This window comes from Elephas maximus, chromosome 6, assembly GCF_024166365.1.
Source record: "Elephas maximus indicus isolate mEleMax1 chromosome 6, mEleMax1 primary haplotype, whole genome shotgun sequence".
Classification (NCBI taxonomy): domain Eukaryota; kingdom Metazoa; phylum Chordata; class Mammalia; order Proboscidea; family Elephantidae; genus Elephas; species Elephas maximus.
The window spans coordinates 30,855,345-30,872,981 of record NC_064824.1 but is presented as its reverse complement, the minus strand read 5'-3'; the positions used below and the strand labels follow the sequence as shown (position 1 = coordinate 30,872,981).

The window sequence follows — 17,637 nt, the reverse complement described above, 5'->3', positions numbered from 1 at the left end:
TCTGATCTTTGTTATTTCCTTTCTTCTGGTAGGTCTAGGCTTAGTTTCATCTTCTTTCTATTTCCTGGAGTTGTCAAGTCAGGATGTTAATCTGAAATCTTCTTTTTTTATTGCTGTTCAGTTTCCCTCAGTACTGTCTTCGCTGCATCCCATAAGTTTTGGAAAGCTGTGCTTTCGTTTTCATTTGATTCCAAGAAATTTGTGATTTCTCTCTTGATTTCTTCCTTGACCCACTGGTAGTTTAATAGTGTATTGTTTAATTTCCATATATTTGTGTATTTTCTAGGTTTTTTCCTGTTATTGATTCCTGCCTTCACTCTGCTATGGTCAGAGAAAGTACTTCGTATGATTTCAATCTTTTTTAATTAGTAAAGACTTGCTTTGTGACCTGAAATGTGGTCCATCCTGGACAATGATCCATGTGCCCTGGAGCAGAATGTATATTGGACTGTTTTTGAGTATGCAACCCCTAACTTTTAAGTTAAATGAATCTGAGGAAATACCATGTAATAAACTTATTTTTAAAGATATTTATCAATGACCTGTACTTTAAGACGAAGCAAAGGAGTGCATCTACCATACCCGACAGGGTAAACTGCAACATTATCCACAATAGCCAAAGGGTGGAAACAACCCAAATGTCCACCAACAGATGAGTGAATGAACAAAATGCAGTATATACATAAAATGAAATATTATCCAGCCATAAAGATAAATGACGTTCTGATACATGCTTTGACATGGATGAACTCTGAAAATACTACATTCAATGAAATGAATCAGACACAAAATGACAAATACTGTATGATCCCACTTCTACGTAGAACAGACAAATGTATAGAGACCAAAGATTATTAGTGGGTACCAGGGATAGGTGGTAGGGGAAAAAGTGGAGTTACTGCTTTTTAAGGGGCACTGAATTTCCGTTAAAGGTGATGAAAAAAAGGATAGTGGTAATAGATGTACAATATAGTAAATGTAATTAATATCACTGAATTATATACATAAAAACTATTGATCTGAGGATGTACAATTTCAGAATGAATGACGGTAAATGTTTTGTTATATATATTTTACCATAATAAAATCAAAGAAAGAAAAAGCACCTGTTGCAGTATCTGACTTTGCATCAGGAGAATTGGGTGGTGTCTCACAAAGCTTGGCATTTCTGGATTGAGAGTTTTCAGAAGTGTTGTTCGGTTCAAATGAGGAAGATGGAGTAGAAGCCGAACTTTCTGACTGGCTCTCATTTGCAACTGATGTTTCAACTTTTAGTGAGTGCATCTGGGGAGAAAGAAATTGGAATAGGTGAGAATTTAAACTTACCATGGCATATTAAACCAAAATATGAATCAAACCAATTTATACTCCACAGTAGGGAGAAGTACCAAACTCTCTATATGTAGATAAATCTAAAATGTATAATCCTAAACACGACAATCACATATGGAATTCAACTGCAAGCAGGTGAGAGCATAAAAAGATTCTTAAAGCATGCTGTTGATTTTCCTCGAAAACAGAATTCAAAGAAAAAAGTTTCAGGCTATATTAACCACTAGCCCACTGAGATCCACTTCTTTTCATTAGAAATCAAGTGGACGCAAATGAGAAATTACTGAATACAAGGTCCTTAAAATATGTCAAGCAATACCCTGTCAGGTCTACAATGTAAGAGCAATTCTCCCTTACAACAAAGTAATGGTGATGTGCGTTATGTGAATGGCAGACGGGGAGAGGAAACAGAAGGGAGAATAAGAAGTCACACAAGTATTAGGTATAGGCAGTTCTAACTTCAAAATGCTGTTTTCAAAACCAGTCCAGTAAGAGAATTTACTATCTCAAAAGTTTCATGGCATTGGTAGGTTCCTGAAAATAAAGAGAGGCTCCAAAAATATTCCAATGTCAAATGCCTAACATATTTTCCCATGCTTACGCAAAGAAGGGCTCTGTTCCTTCTCACCTGTTGGACTTTGTGAATTCTGGTAACAAGTTCATCTGCAGAAACACTTCCTGCTATTACTTCCAAGGGAATTCCACTGTCACCAATAAAGAAACTGGATGGAACACACACTACAGGATCTGCACAGTTTAATTAAGTCTAATAATTCATATCAAACAAGGAGATAATTTTATGAAACACTATTGATAATAAAACAAATTATCTTTGTGAATTTCACAATATAATCAGCTACTGTGTTTAAGAAATAAATTTACCTATATATCATTACATGTGTAGCATGTGATACATAAAGTGATTTACGATTTATTTCTATTGCATATGAGTAAAGAACACTCACTACGTTTTCCTATATCACAACTTTCTTCTACATCCATCTTGCTACCAGCTCTCTTGCCAGCCACTAACATGTCCACCAAACTCCATTTGCAACAATGTATTATCTCAAAGGACACATTTCCATAAATGAGAACGCATGATTTCCTAAATAAATACGAATACTTTTTAAATTTCATAAATTAAGCAAAGAAAGGAAATCTTAGCAAAGTATATATAAACCGATTCTTCTTTGAAAGGATACAGATTTGTGAAAATTGTAGGCAGGCTTCACTGTAAAACAAAATCAAACACAAAATCAGGGGTCGGCAACCATGTCACAAAACAATACGTGTACTCATTGTTTGATGAGAAGCTAATCTGGTCTGTAAACCTTCATCTAAAGTACAGTGAAAAAAAACATAATGTGAAACTCACCTAATTTGAGAGAATTTTTCTTTGAGAATAGGCATAAATATTTAAAAAAAAAAAAGCAACAATAATCAAACACAAAATCAGCAGATGAATACAACTATTTCCCAAGTGATAACTTACTTTTATAAAAACATATTTTATCCATTAAAAGTATTTCTCTGAAACTACCAGCTCCTTTCACAGCCATCGGCTAAAGGAGAAAAACATAATTCTTATTTCACAAGACATTTTTAGCTTGTTTTATAATTTTCAGATTAAGAACCACCTGCTCTTGCAACCTACAAACTGGTATCTAGATCTGGTTACTAAAAATCCTGAGTTACTATCTGCCAAGGTGCTTCCTCAGCAGCTAGTATGTGCACCTGAATACACTATATCAACCTGTAAAAGAAGAAATTAATGTCTATCACTTGTGCATGTGACAATGTAATACTTTTTTAAAAAAAGAATATGAAATAACCTCAATATCCTGCAACAAAAACTGATTAATTATGCACCTATAAAAAAGAAAAAAGCACAGAAAAAGTACATCAAAATGCTACCACTTTTGTAAAAAAGGGGAGGAAAACAGTTTTTTTTTTTAATGTTAAGAAATATCTCTTTCATTTAAAGCACAATAAAAATTATAAAAAAAAAGAAGAAGAAGTATCTCTAGAAAAGAAAACTGGGTGGTTAGGGACATGGATGGGAAATGAACTTTATACTAATAATATAAATAAGAGACATTGATCAGTGTAGATGAGTAATTCCAAGAATCAAATTAATGTCTCCAAGAACTGAATTTGTTTCATTTTTTCTTGATAAAAACATTCAAATTTATAGGAAAATACCATGAGTCAGAGCCAACTTGATGGCAACAACAAAGAAAAAAATTTTCTAGAGTCCTACCATTTTGGAAATAACCACCATATATTTTGATGCATTTCCTACCAAGCTATTTTCTATGCATGCTGCCTCCATAAATAAATAAATATAAACACACACATAAAATGTCCCCAAAATATTAATTAATAATTATGGTACAATAAAATTTTCTTTTCATAATTTAAAAGATACATTAGGTTCCATTATGAGGCAGTCTATAATGAAAGAAACATCAGCTACCACCATACACAGGCATCCACGCATCCCTAATAGAAAGCCTGTTTTAAAAAATGCTAGATAAATCAATCTGTATATAATCTTAAGAATTATGAAATTTTCATTTCTTCCACATTCCCATATTCCTCCTGTCATTTCTGACTCTAAAAAGTGTTTGTGGAAAATTGTGTACAATATAAATAAATATTCTACAGATTCCCTTTTTATTAAAATTTTACAGCTCAATAAATGTATACTTCAATAACTGATATTGTGAGCCAAGGTGTACTAGGGTTTGCTTTGTTTTGACTTTTTTTGTTACTATGGAAAGTTCTAAATACATTTTAACACAGGTAAATTTCTGAACAGTTTAATCTTGTCTCATTTTCAGATACACTATCCATTCTGATATTATCAATATCACAATATCATTTTGCAACCACCAATGAATTGATATTTCCAGGCACTGATCACCAACAGCTGCCAACATCATAGAGACAACCAGACATTATATGCCTTCTGATGGAAGACATACTACCACCACCTATGAAGTATTCTTGAGGAAAAAAAAAATTAAATCTGAATGTGATCAAGTCTCAAGATACAAATATTAATTTACAGTAAATAGAGAGCAGAGGAACAAATTAAATGACACCAACAGGGGTGCAATCAACGAAATCCACAATTGAAAAATCTCTACAGAAGAAATAAACTGGTTTCTTAAAAAAGTAAACTGCAAGGAAACTGGGGAGAGGGAGAGAAGGGAGGAGGAGAGGAGGAGAAGGAAAAATAGGAGAAGGGTGAGAGAGAGAAGGAGGGGGAAAGAGAGACAGAGAGACAGATACGGAGGGGGAAGCCTACAGACTAAAAGAGATGTTAAAGAGAGGTTAACCCAATCATAATCATTTTTGGATCACAACCCAAACAAACTGTAACAAATTAAATACACAAATAAATTACGACTTTGATGAGACAAATGAAAATTTTAACACTAGATATTTGACATTAAAGATCAGTATTAATTTGTTTCCAATGTATTAGAGTTATGTTAAAAAATTTAAGAATCCTTCTGTATCAGACACATCCTTAAATATTTATAGGTGAAATGATAAACTTTGAATTTGTTTGAAAATTATATGGGATGACCTTATGAATATAGATGCAAATATCCTCAACTAAATACTAGGCAAACCAATTCCAACACGGTATTAAAAGGTATTACCACAACCAAGCAGGATTTATCCTAGGAATGCAAAGAAGGGTCAATATAAAAAAATCAACGAATATAATATACCATTAACAGAACAAGGAAAAGAAACACACAATCATTTCAATTGATGTAGGAAAGGAATTTGACAAAATCCAACACCATTTCATGATAAACACACTCAGCAATAAAGGAATAGAAGGGAAATTCCTCAACATGAAAAAGACCATTTATTATTTATTATTATGAGAAAGGCTGAAAGCTTTCCTCCTAAGACCAGGATAAAGACAAGGATGTCCACTTTCACCACTGCTAGTCAACACCATACTAGAAGTTCTAGCCAGAACAATTAGGTGAGAAAAAAATAAATAAATGGCATCCAATTTGGAAAGGAAGTAAAATTATCTGTATTCACAGATGATATGATTTTATACACACACACACACACACACACACACACACATATATATATCCCAAAGAATCCACAAAAAAGCTTAAGGGGTACTGAATTTCTACTAAGGGTGATAAAAAAAAGTTGGGCAATGGATAGTAACGATGGTTGTACAACATGGTGAATACAATAAATGTCACTGAATTAGACATATAAAAACGGTTGAAATGGTAAATGTTTTGTTATATATATTTTACCTCAAAAAATTTTTTAAATCTTACGAGATGATTAGAAGTTGTGGGGATATAGATAAAACAAGGCTAGGTATGAGTTGGTAATTATCAGAGCTAGTTAACAAGTATATGGTGAGGGGGGCTCATTACATATCCAATTACTTTTGTACTTTTGAAATGTTCTATAATAAAAAGTTAAAGAGTGGGGGGGGCAGAGGAAGGACGGCAAAACACAACAGATTTGAGGATATCAACTACTATGAGGGATCTATAAATGTCTTCATTCTTACTCAATTAAATGTCTCCACTCCCAAATATAGGATCCAAAAGAGCAACTGGTCAAGTTTTCAGGAATATTCAATATATTATTTAGTTACTTCCAAGTTCTTAGGAACTGGAGATCACAGTTCTCTTGCATTCCTGGTACATGTCACATAATTGCTTGGTAGACTAGGAGAATGTGAAGACTTTACAGCAAGATATAATTACTGTGGAAAATGACAGTGAGAAATGAAGTCCCCAAAATCCCTTAGACATACAAAAATAAGTAGCATCAGCATTCTCATAGTCCAAGAGAATCACCATAAATCTCAACCAAAGACCATGATTATAATATTTATAAGTCAAGAAATATTAAAAGATAAGCAAACCTTTTGGTGTCGATTTTAATAGCAACAAAACTGTCTGAGGATGCTTCTGCCACTTTCTCATCTTCCCAGCTTGCGGCCATCTGTGTAGACTGCTCATCATTACCTGTAAAACATTGTAAGGATTCTTACAACATAAAGTTATTATCTGCTGACCGCAAATTCTTTTCCCTGGAAATCTGGAACTTCAAATAAAATATACTCCCACAAATAATATTTTCTATCAAATTTGAAAACTGAGTTTTTTCCATAAAATGAGAAATATGAATGCACTGTTGACATAAAGAACAACGAAATTCTGCTATTTGTATTATACAAAGTATTTTTTCAAAGATGATTCAAATTACAACGCAAATAATATCACAAGAATAAAAAGTCATCAGTAGAAATGTCTATTTTGGCTTTTATAGATAATGTAATTTTGGAAAATAAAAGTACAATACCCTTCCTGTGTACAGCACTTTTCTGTTAAGGAGTCTAATGTCTTCCACATCCGAGTATTTATTTTTCAAAATTCCTCCAAGGTAGACAGAGGTAGGTCCAATTCCGTTTATAGTGTTGGACTTGCCTTTATTATAGGTACACTAATTATCATTTTATAAAAGTTATGCTGATCCAAATTAATCTATGATGACAGAATTCAGCACAGTGGCTACTCTGGTGATGAAGGAGCCTTCTGGGGTGCTGGGAATGCTCTTTTTCTTGGTCTGCATGAGTTACACAGGTGTATTCATGTATAAAAATTCACTGAGATGATCACTTAGTATATGTGCACTTTACTGTGTGTTATACCTCAATAAAAATGTTTTAAAAGTTATTCCTATCAAGACCTAGATTTATATAAATCAAGACTGTTTCAAGTTTAACTTGTAATGTCTAGGTTTTAGCATAACCACTTATGGGGGGCAGAAGGAAACTCACCTGACTGAGACACTGAAAAATATCTGAAGTTAGCAAAGCTAAGTATTTTCTTAAAGGTGAGCTACCTTTGTCAATTTACAGATTAAAAAAAATGTTTTCAGGCCAGTTTTGAGTTTTACAAAAGTGAGATCACTCTATACCTACTCTTTTTGTAAACTGCTTTCTCCCTGCACCCCTCCCTCCTCGTTTATGGAATCCACCTTTAGCCATCTCCATTTCTGGTCATTCCATCCATTCAGTTCTCAGGCCAAAAACCTTAGTTACCCTTGAGTCCAGTCGACTCTATTTTCAAAATATACCCAGAATGTAACTATCTCTCTCTCACCACTCCACTGCTACGACCCTGATCCAAGATACCATCGTATCTCCTCTAGATGACTGCAATTGCTGCTAACTAGTCGCCCCTATTTGCAGTCTATTCTTAACACAGCTATTTTCTTTAAAAATAAAAGCCAGATCACTCATCCTAAATGGAGAGATTCTGAAAACATTCCCCTTGAGATCTGGAACCAGACATGGATGCCCTTTATTACCACTCTTATTCAACATTGTGCTAGAGGTCCTAACTGGAGCAATTAAGCTAGATAAAGAAATAAAGGGCATCCAGATTGGCAAGGAAGAAGTAAAAGTATCTCTATTTGCAGATGGCACGATCTTATACACAGAAAAACCTAAAGAATCCTCAAGAAAACTACTGAAACTAATAGAAGAGTTCAGGAAAGTATCAGGATACAAGATAAACATACAAAAACCAGTTGGATTCCTCTACACCAACAAAAAGAACATTGAAGAGGGAATCACCAAATCAATACCATTTACAGTAGCCCCCAAGAAGATAAAATACTTAGGAACAAATCTCACCAGAGATGTAAAAGACCTATACAAAGCAAACTATAAGACACTACTGCAAGAAACCAAAAAAGACCTACATAAGTGGAAAAACATACCTTGCTTATGAATAGGAAGACTTAACATTATAAAAACGTCTACCAAAAGTGATCTGTAGATATAACTCAATCCCAATTCAAATTCAAACGACATTTTTTAATGTGATGGAGAAACAAATCATCAACTTCATATGGAAGGGAAAGAGGCCCCGCGTAAGTAAAGCATTACTGAAAAAGAAGAACAAAGTGGGAGGCCTCACTCCATCTGATTTTAGAACCTATTACACCACCAGAGTAGTCAAAACAGCCTGGTACTGGTCCAACAACAGATACATAGACCAATGGAACAGAATTGAGAATTTGGACATAAATCTATCCACATATGAGCAGCTGATATTTAACAAAGGCCCAAAGTCAGTTAAATGGGGAAAAGATAGTCTGTTTAACAAACGGTACTGGCATAACTGGATATCCATCTGCAAAAAAAATGAAACAAGACCCATACTTCACACCATGCACAAAAACAAGCTCAAAATGGATCAAAGACCTAAATATACAATCTAAAACGATAAAGATCATGGAAGAAAAAATAGGGACAACATCAGGAGCATACATGGCATAAACAGTATACAAAACATTACTACCAATACAGAAGAGAAACTAGATAACTGGGAGCTCCTAAAAATCGAACACCTATGCTCATCCAAAGACTACACTAAAAGAGTAAAAAGATTACCTACAGACTGGGAAAAAGTTTTTAGCTATGACATCTCCAATCAGCATCTGATCTCTAAAATCTATTGATACTGCAAAAACTACAAAAAGACAAATAACCCAATTAAAAAGTGGGCAAAGGATATGAACAGGCACTTCACTAAAGAAGACATTCAGGTAGCTAACAGATACATGAGGAAATGCTCACGACCATTAGCCATTCAAAAAATCCAAATCAAAACTACAATGAGATTCCATCTCACTCCAACAAGGCTAGCATAAATCCAAAATCACAAAATAATAAATGCTGGAGAGGTTGTGGAGTGACTGGAACACTATACACAGCTGGCAGGAATGTAAAATGGTACAACCACTTTGGAAACCAATTTGGCGCTTCCTTAAAAAGCTAGAAATAGAACTACCATACGATCTAGCAATCTTACTTCTTGGAATACATCCTAGAGAATCAAGAAAGAGCCTTTATGTGAACAGATATATGCACACCCATGTTCACTGCAGCACTGTTTACAACAGCAAAAAGATGGAAGCAACCAAGATGCCCATCAACGGATGAATGGACAAATAAATCATAGTATATTCACACAATGGAATACTATGCAACGATTAAGAACAATGATGAATCCATGAAACATTTCGCAACATGGAGGAATGTGGAAGGCATTATGCTGAGTGAAATTAGTCAGTTGCAAAAGGAGAAATATTATATAAACCCAACAACATATAAGACCACTATTATAAAAACTCAAGAAACAGTTTAAACAGAGAAGAAAATCTTCTTTGATGGTTACCAGAGGGGGAAGAAGAGGGGTTTTCACTGGTTAGACAGTGGATAGGAATTATTTTGGGTGAAGGGAAGGACAACACACAATACAGGCGAGGTCAGCACAATTGGACTAAACTAAAAGCAAAGAAGTTTCCCGAATAAACTGAACGCTTCGAAGGCAGCGTAGCAGGGGTGGGGTTTTGGGGACATCTAAGTCAACTGGCATAATAAAATCTATTAAGAACACATTCTCCATCCCACTTTGGAGAGTGGCTTCTGGTGTCTTAAACGCTAGCAAGAGGCTGTCTAAGATGCATCGATGGGTCTCAATCCACCTGGAGCAAAGGAGAATGAAGAATACCAAGGACACAGGGTAATTATGAGCCCAAGAGACAGAAAGGACTACATAAACCAGAGACTGCATCGGCCCAAGACCAGAAAGCTAGATGCTCCCCAGCTACAACTGATGACTGCCCTGACAGGGAGTGCACTGGAGAGCCCCTGAGGGAGCAGGGGAGCAGTGGTGCGCAGACCCCATATTCTTGTAAAGAGACCAGACTTAATGGTCTGACTGAAACTAGAAGGGCCCTGGAAGTTATGGTCCCCAGACCTTTTGTTAGCCCAAGACAGAAGCCATTCCCAAAGCCAACTCTTCAGACAGGGATAGGACGGGACTATGGATAGAAAACGATACTGGTGAAGAATGAGCTTCTTGGATCAAGTAGACACATGAGACTATGTCAGCATTTCCTGCCTGGAGGAGAGATGAGAGAGCAGAGGGGGTCAGATGCTGGCCAAATGGACCCGAAAATAGAGTCAAGGGAAGGAGTGTGTTGACTCATGAGGGGGAGAGCAATTAGGAGTATACAGCAAGATGTATATAAATTTTTGTATGAGAGACTGACTTGTAAACTTTCACTTAAAACACAATTAAAAAAAAAAAGAGTCTGATCCTATCGACCCTCGGTGAAAAATTCTACAATGGCTCCTTATTTCCCTCAAAGTAAAAGCCAGAGTGCTTACAATGGCCCACATAGCCCTATATATCAGGCCTCCAGTTACCTCTGACTTCATTTCCTTTTACGTTCCCCCTTGCTCTGCTCCAACCACATTGGCTTCCTTGCTATTCATCAAATATGAAAGACATACTTTTGCCTTCAAGTCTTTGTTTCCTCTGCCTGGAATAGTCTTTCCCCAGATAGCTACATGGTTAACTCGCAAATCCTTTAAGTCTTTGCTCACTATCACCTTCTCTGTACAGCCTTCCCTAATCACCCACTTTAAAATTACACCCTCTGACATTCCCAAAGCTCCCTTATCATCTGCCTTTTTTCCTTCGGTAACAGGTATCACCTTCTAATACACTCTTTTATTTATTATGTTCACTGTTTATTGACTATCTCCCCCCACAGAATGAAGGCTCTGTGAGGGAAAGGATTTTTTTTTTCCTGTTTTATTTACTGATGTAATTCAAATGCCTGGCAGACAGTTGCTATCTGGCAAACAGTCATACAGTATGCACTCAATAAATATTTTGTGGCATGAGTAGCTAAATTTCTGCAATTATAGACAATGGTATAGGAAGTATCTTGGAATGACTGAAATACTTGACTCCCATACTGCACATCCACATCTGAATATATTTTGTGTGAGGTTGAAATTCAGGAATACTAGGAATAGGGACTTGAGAATTGGCCATGGAAATCTTAACAGGGACTAGAGTGCATCCACAGAGCAAGATCAAAAAGAATGGTCCATTAGCAGACCCCTAAATGTTGAAGAAGCAGAATGAGGGAAAACTACCATTCTGAGTATGTCTTCAGAGACTACGGGCTGAGAAGATATACAATTGCATGTTAACGACTTGACTATCAACCTATAAAGTATCTATATGGGACACTCTTACTATAACGTTTCTTGGAGAAGGCAGTGAGGAGTGAGGGATCCTTTTCATTCATTTATTCTTTCACTAGTTCACTATTTTACTGCACTTATGTGCTAGGCACTGGGCTATATACTAAACAAATGAGACACAGTGCCTACCCTTAATGGAGCTTAAAATCTAATGGTAGGGGTCCATGGGTGGCGCAAACAGTTACACATTTGACTACTAGCCAAAAGGATGGTGGTTCAAATCCACCCAGCAGCGCCTTGGGAGACATGCCTGGTGCTCTCCTTCCGAAAAGTCACAGCCTAGAAAATGCTATGGAGCACAGTTCTACGCTGCATACACAGGATCGCCATGACTCAGAATCAACTTGATGGCAACTAACAACAAAATCTAATGGTAGAAAAAAATATTAAACAAGTAAACAACCATAAATAAACAAATAATCACAGCAATAAATGCTGTGATGAAAACAAAACTATGAGAGAAAATAGAGATCTCTTTAGTCAGGGAAGCCTTCTCTGGAATGACATTTAAGAGCTAGAGGGTGAAAGGGCTGAGACACACCAACAGGCAAAAAGAGTCCACCAGTCAGAAAGAATATGTGTACAAAGGCCTAGAGGCAAGAAAGAGCTTGGCACTTTTAAGAAAAGGCTTTGTGAGACTGAGTGTCATGAACAATGGGAACAAAAGACGAGACTGAAGAGTTAAGAAGGGGCCAAATCATACAGGGCGTTGTAAGCTATGTCTAAGAAATTTGGGTAGTTTTTTTGTTGTTGTTGCTTTCCTAATTATAATGGAAATAAGCAAGGGAATGACAAAGTCTTTTTATTTTTAAGTTTTGGCCACTGTCTGATGATAGGTGTGTAAGGGGATACGAGTGTAAGGAGACTAGTTTAGAGGCAATTTCAGTGATTCAGGTGAGATATGATTGTATCTTAAGAGTAGCATGGTTGCTACAGAGATGGAGTGGACAGAGTCAGGATATATTCTTATATTTAGGAGGTAAACTATCAGGACTTAGGATGGGTTAAAGGTGGAACTCTAGAAGAAGAGTCAAAGATGACTCCCACATTTATGGTTTGTCCAACTGCATATACAGTGGCCATTTACTGAAACATAGAAGACTGGGGTAAAAACAATAGGTTTAGGCAGTACATACACATTTAGGTTTGGGAATTCTGTGTAGCATTCAAGTGGGGATATCATGTAGACAACTGCATGAATCTGCTTCTTTTGGGGTTGGTGCTTCCTACTCACTCATCTACACTGTGTCATGTGGTTAGGGTCTCAAATGTAGCTCCCCACTGGCAGTTTCTGTCCATAACTCAAGCTAGTGGTGGCAGCAGCTGCTTCACCAGACGAGTAGAAGGCTGAATGGAATTATAGACAGTCCCTGCAGTTATAAACATCTGAGTAACCAAAACCCATAGTTATGAACCAAGCCCTGCAAAGCCTATTATATTAAGAATTCAAGATACATACAATGGTTCGTAACAACAGGCATTACTTTGCGACATGCATCAAAACATTAGTATTCCCATACATTAGTATTACTGTATTATTATGTTAACGATGTTTTAGTGTATCCTGAAGTGCTTCTTTAATGTTTTTTATCCTTAGAAAGGTACACTATATACCATATAATAAGACTAACATTTGACTAACTGACCTTAGATCTGAACCATACCTAACTGTTCCAACTTACGTACAAATCTGACCTGAAGACAGGCTTAGGAACAGAACTCATTTGTAGTCTGGTGACTGCCTATGCTCAATTCAGTGACAGCTTTCTTAATATTTACAACTAATGAGTGGAATTAATTGCCAAGTTCTGTTATCTTTAGATTTTTATTTTAAATCAAATTATGAACTATACTATGGAGTTAGGTGGGCCCAACATTTCAGGAGGAGATATTATATCCTTGGTGGTATTAGCAGTATCCAAAGTCAAGGCAACTAAAGGAGAGCAGCACAAACCCAGGGACAAAAAAATGCAGACCCTAATACAGCCAGCCAGAGGCAGATTAACCAGTAAGCAAGGTACGCACAGGCTTACGCTAAGCCAGGCATACATGAGTTTACTTGTGTTTACTTACTAATCTGTAGTGCACAATTTCACATGGTTTTCATCACATCTTTGATGTGGTAATCCATCCTTGCAGCCAGCCCTTCCAACCTAGAAGATTTCTACTGCTCAAAAACTAAAGGCTTTTGTGGTCTATTTTAACCGAAAAAGACAGTAAATGGTACCTGTCATCAAATTTTTTTTTTTTTTTTTTAACAATACTAGTCAGCAGAAAACATGCTTCATGCTCCTTGTCAGATCATTCCACCTTCCCAAGAAAATCACAATCTCTTTTTTCATTTTACTTCTTTCAATTTACATAGCTACAATACTTTGAAAATTCTTGTTAATTTGTTGGCTAAACTAGTAGTAATCTCTTCAGTCTCCTAACATCAATTCTATAATATTTAATTCATCCACAAAACTTTCTCTAAGCAGCTTGCCTAAAATGTTTCCCATATGAATGATTATATAAATGAACATATACCCTTGAGACCATTCCCTCCAGTCATAAAAGTATCTTTTTAAAAAAATTTCCATATTTGAAAAATTTTCCCATATTATTGTTGAGGTCTCAGATCTAAGAAAATCTCGAGTTCTGGCTGTATTCTTCAAAGTTATGAACAAAGCACTAGGCAATTTGGAAGGGTTGCAGTTTCATGAGTCCACTACCTCCATATTCCTGGAGTGACACTTATCCTACTTAGTCTTGGGGATTAATTTGCTAAAAGTGTAGAAAAGCCAATAGTATTTTGGAACAGGTCAAAGGACAGACTCTTTTGCCAAGTTGCTAATGATCTTTCTGCAAACATTAAAGTCATTAAAATGCATACACGTTCATCAGTAAAAACTTAAAGAACATATAAGTACACAAAGTCCCAAAGTACAAGACCTATGTTGTTATTTTATTACTGTAATAATCTGCAACAGTATTTCCAAATATCTGTTAATTAAACCTAGGATTTCTTCTTTCAAACTGATTATCCCAAGAGTACCTTCTAGAAAGAAGACTTGAACAACCTGCAATACGCAGAAAACAACCTTGCTTGCTTAAAGTGAAGAGGGCTTGAAGCACCTACTGATGAAGATGAAAGAGTACATCCTTCAGTATGGATTATGCCTCAACATAAAGAAAACAAAAATCCTCACAACTGAACCAATAAGCAACATCATAATAAATGGAGAAAAGATTGAAGTCGTCAAAGGTTTCATTTTTCTTGGATCCACAATGGATGCCAATGGAAGCAGCAGTAAGAAATCAAGCAACATACTGCATTGCACAAATCTGCTGCAAAAGACCTCCTTAAAGTGTTAAAAAGCAAAGATGTCACTTTCAGGACTAAGGTGCACCAGACCCAAGCCATGGCATTTTCAATTGCCTCATATACATGCGAAAGCTAGACAACGAATAAGGAAGACCGAAGAAGAATCAATGCTTTTGAATTACAGTGCTGGCAAAGAATATTGAATATACCATGGACTGCCAGAAGAACAAACAAATCTGTGTTGGACGAAGTACAGCCAGGATATTTCTTAGAAGGGATCAGTTCCTGGCGAAGGACATCATACTTGGTAGAGGGTCAGTGAAAAAGAGACCCTCAACAAGATGGACTGACACTGTGGCTGCAATGACGGGCTCAAACATAGAAAGACTGTGAGGATGTCACAAGACCAGGCAGTACTTTGTTCTGTTGTACAATGGGTCGCTATGAGTCAGAATCGACTCAACAGGCACCTAGCAACAACTTTCTAGGAACGTTTGGAGACCATGGATTGTATTTTTGTTTAAATACTTAAGTACCACAATCCTAGCTTTCTTGATTTCTACACCAATTTAAATAACTACATAAACAGTCTACAACTGTTGTTGCTTTTTTCTTGATAAGCAAAAAAGCAAGATTTTTTTTTTTGAAACGACTAAAAATTTGGCCAATCCTTTTTGTGACCCTAGTATGTCACTTTATGAGTGTGGTTAAGTTTCTTCATGTATAACCGAATGAAAAAAACAAACCCATTGCCATCAAGTCAATTCCTACTCATAGTGACCCTATAGGACAGAGTGAAACTGCCCCACTGTGTTTCCAAGGAACACCTGGTGGATTTGAACTGCTGACCTTCTGTTTAGCAGCCCTAGCACTTAATCACTACACCACCAAGGTTCCTCATCTATAAAAGGGGGTAATAAAATCAGTTCTACCTACAAAAAAGAATTAAGATTTTATGTGAAAAACACTAACAACTTAAAACATCATAAAACTATTATTGTATTCTTTTAATTAGCATCAGTGTCATTTAGTTTTCCTTGTCTTTAATCCACTTTATTTTTTTACGGGATTATAGCAGTTACTTATTTATGTAAACTACAATTCCAAAACAGGTGGCAAACTATCCTGGCTCTTCCAATTAAGGCATTGGGCTAAAAATTTAGCATAACTTAAACAGCTTGTTCTTCACTCCAGTGCATGAAGTTGTGGAACTACTATTCCATCTCCCAAGAAACGTGAGTGAATTATGAGTAAACCGTTTTAAACACAAATTGAAAAAATAATACAGTTCAAGTTAACATTAATCACAAGCACTGACATGGTTCACGTAATGAGAATCAGTAAAGCCATAAAGGCATAAGGTGTACTGTAAATCTAGAAGGTTTCAGTAATAAATGAATATGGGGCAAAATAACCTTGAGCCACACTCGGCAATGAGTTTAGTACACGCTCTCTAAAATAGGAAGATTTTAGACTAGAAAGACAACAAAGGGAGAACTAAGGCCTGAAAGTCGGCTTCTTTTCAACAACTGGTAAAAAATCAACTTACAGCATAAGTAATTTATTCCACACTATACTCTCCCTCCCAACACTATCATTTAGCTCGTCTATGTTCTAGGAACATACTAACGACAGCAGCCGTGAACATCAGGTAGTTTCCCTTTGTTGTTTAACGATGACACAGCTTTCTTCCTGAAAGCCCACAACTAATTACGAACCCCCTGCGTGTCCAGTGGCCTGACCCGCCTCTACCCCCAGCTAAAAATCAGGAACTTTACGGACGTTAAAGCATCCCGAAGTGGGTCTTCGGGGACCAGGGCTCTACGGCGGCGCCGGGGCGGGGGTCAGGGGTCGGCTTGCACCAGCTCCTCGGGCAATGGCTCCGCGGAGGCGAGAGGGGCCCGGCGGCGAGGGCCTGCGCGCCACCTCCCCGTCCCCTGCGCTGAGAGCCGGCTGCCCGGCGCTCTGGAGACGCGGCCGAGAGAGCAGGGCGGCCCGGCCCAGGCCCGCGGTGTCCCAAACCAACGGGGGAGGCACGGAGAAGCCAGGGGCGGGCAGCCCGGGGCTCCCGGAGCACCGAGAAAGGCTGAGGCGCCTGGGCCTGGAGGAGCCGGGAGTTGGGAGTCTGCACAGCCTCTCTGGGGAACGCGGCGGGGTCGGGGCCGGCCCTGGGGTCGAAGGCTGTGAAAGTAGAGTAGGGTACACGGGCGGCTGAGGTAGAGAAGAGGTAGGCCGGAGGGCTGTCCCGGCCGCATCTCGGGCCCTCGCCCCCTTCACCTGCCACGAACACCACGAAGACCGAGCCGCTCCTCTTGGCCGACGCGATGGCGGCCGGAATGGAGCCCTGGAACCACAGCATCGCTCCCCTCAGGCCCAGGCGCTCGCTCGGTGTGTAGTCGTCGCCGTCCCGGAGCTGGCCCCGCCCTCCCCCTTCGGTCGGGGCCCGCAGCCCGGGCTGCTCCGGCCTCCGGCTCCGCACACGCGCGCACCCCCGTCAGCGGCCCCCTGGGATACGCGCAGGCGCGCGGGCCAGGAGCACCCCGCTTCACGTGACGCCGCACGTCGCCGTCAGCACCACCGCCCCGTCCTCTTGTCTCGTTGGCAAACCGGTGCGTGCGCGCGCCCGCTAGGGCTCAGGCCCTGCAGTCCAGGAAGTAGCAGAAGGCGGTGGGAAGGATGACTAACTGATTCGGTGGGTCACGGGGCCTCGTAAGGCATGACGGGAATTGTAGTCATTTTAGGCCGGTCGCCTCCTTAGTGAGGAAAAACTGACTTGTTTTCCGAGGCACAGGTAAAGGGGGCAGTAGTGAGTCTCTAAACACAAGCTATAAAGGGGAGGAGAAGC

The 17,637-nt window shown here is 38.2% G+C and overlaps 1 protein-coding gene across 1 annotated transcript in view; it reads right to left on the bottom strand.

Moving 5' to 3' along the window:
• UBXN4 (UBX domain protein 4) overlaps positions 1-17,320 on the bottom strand; it is a 44,770-nt gene extending 27,450 nt beyond the window's left edge. The window contains exons 1-5 of the mRNA XM_049889248.1: positions 17,070-17,320; positions 6,269-6,371; positions 2,538-2,566; positions 1,961-2,079; positions 1,107-1,284 (exon numbers count right to left, since the gene is read on the bottom strand). Of these exons, the coding sequence (XP_049745205.1) occupies positions 1,107-1,284; positions 1,961-2,079; positions 2,538-2,566; positions 6,269-6,371; positions 17,070-17,151 (511 nt within the window). The 5' untranslated portion in view covers positions 17,152-17,320. The remainder of the gene's footprint in view (positions 1-1,106; positions 1,285-1,960; positions 2,080-2,537; positions 2,567-6,268; positions 6,372-17,069) is intronic.
• Positions 17,321-17,637: the final 317 nt, after the last annotated feature.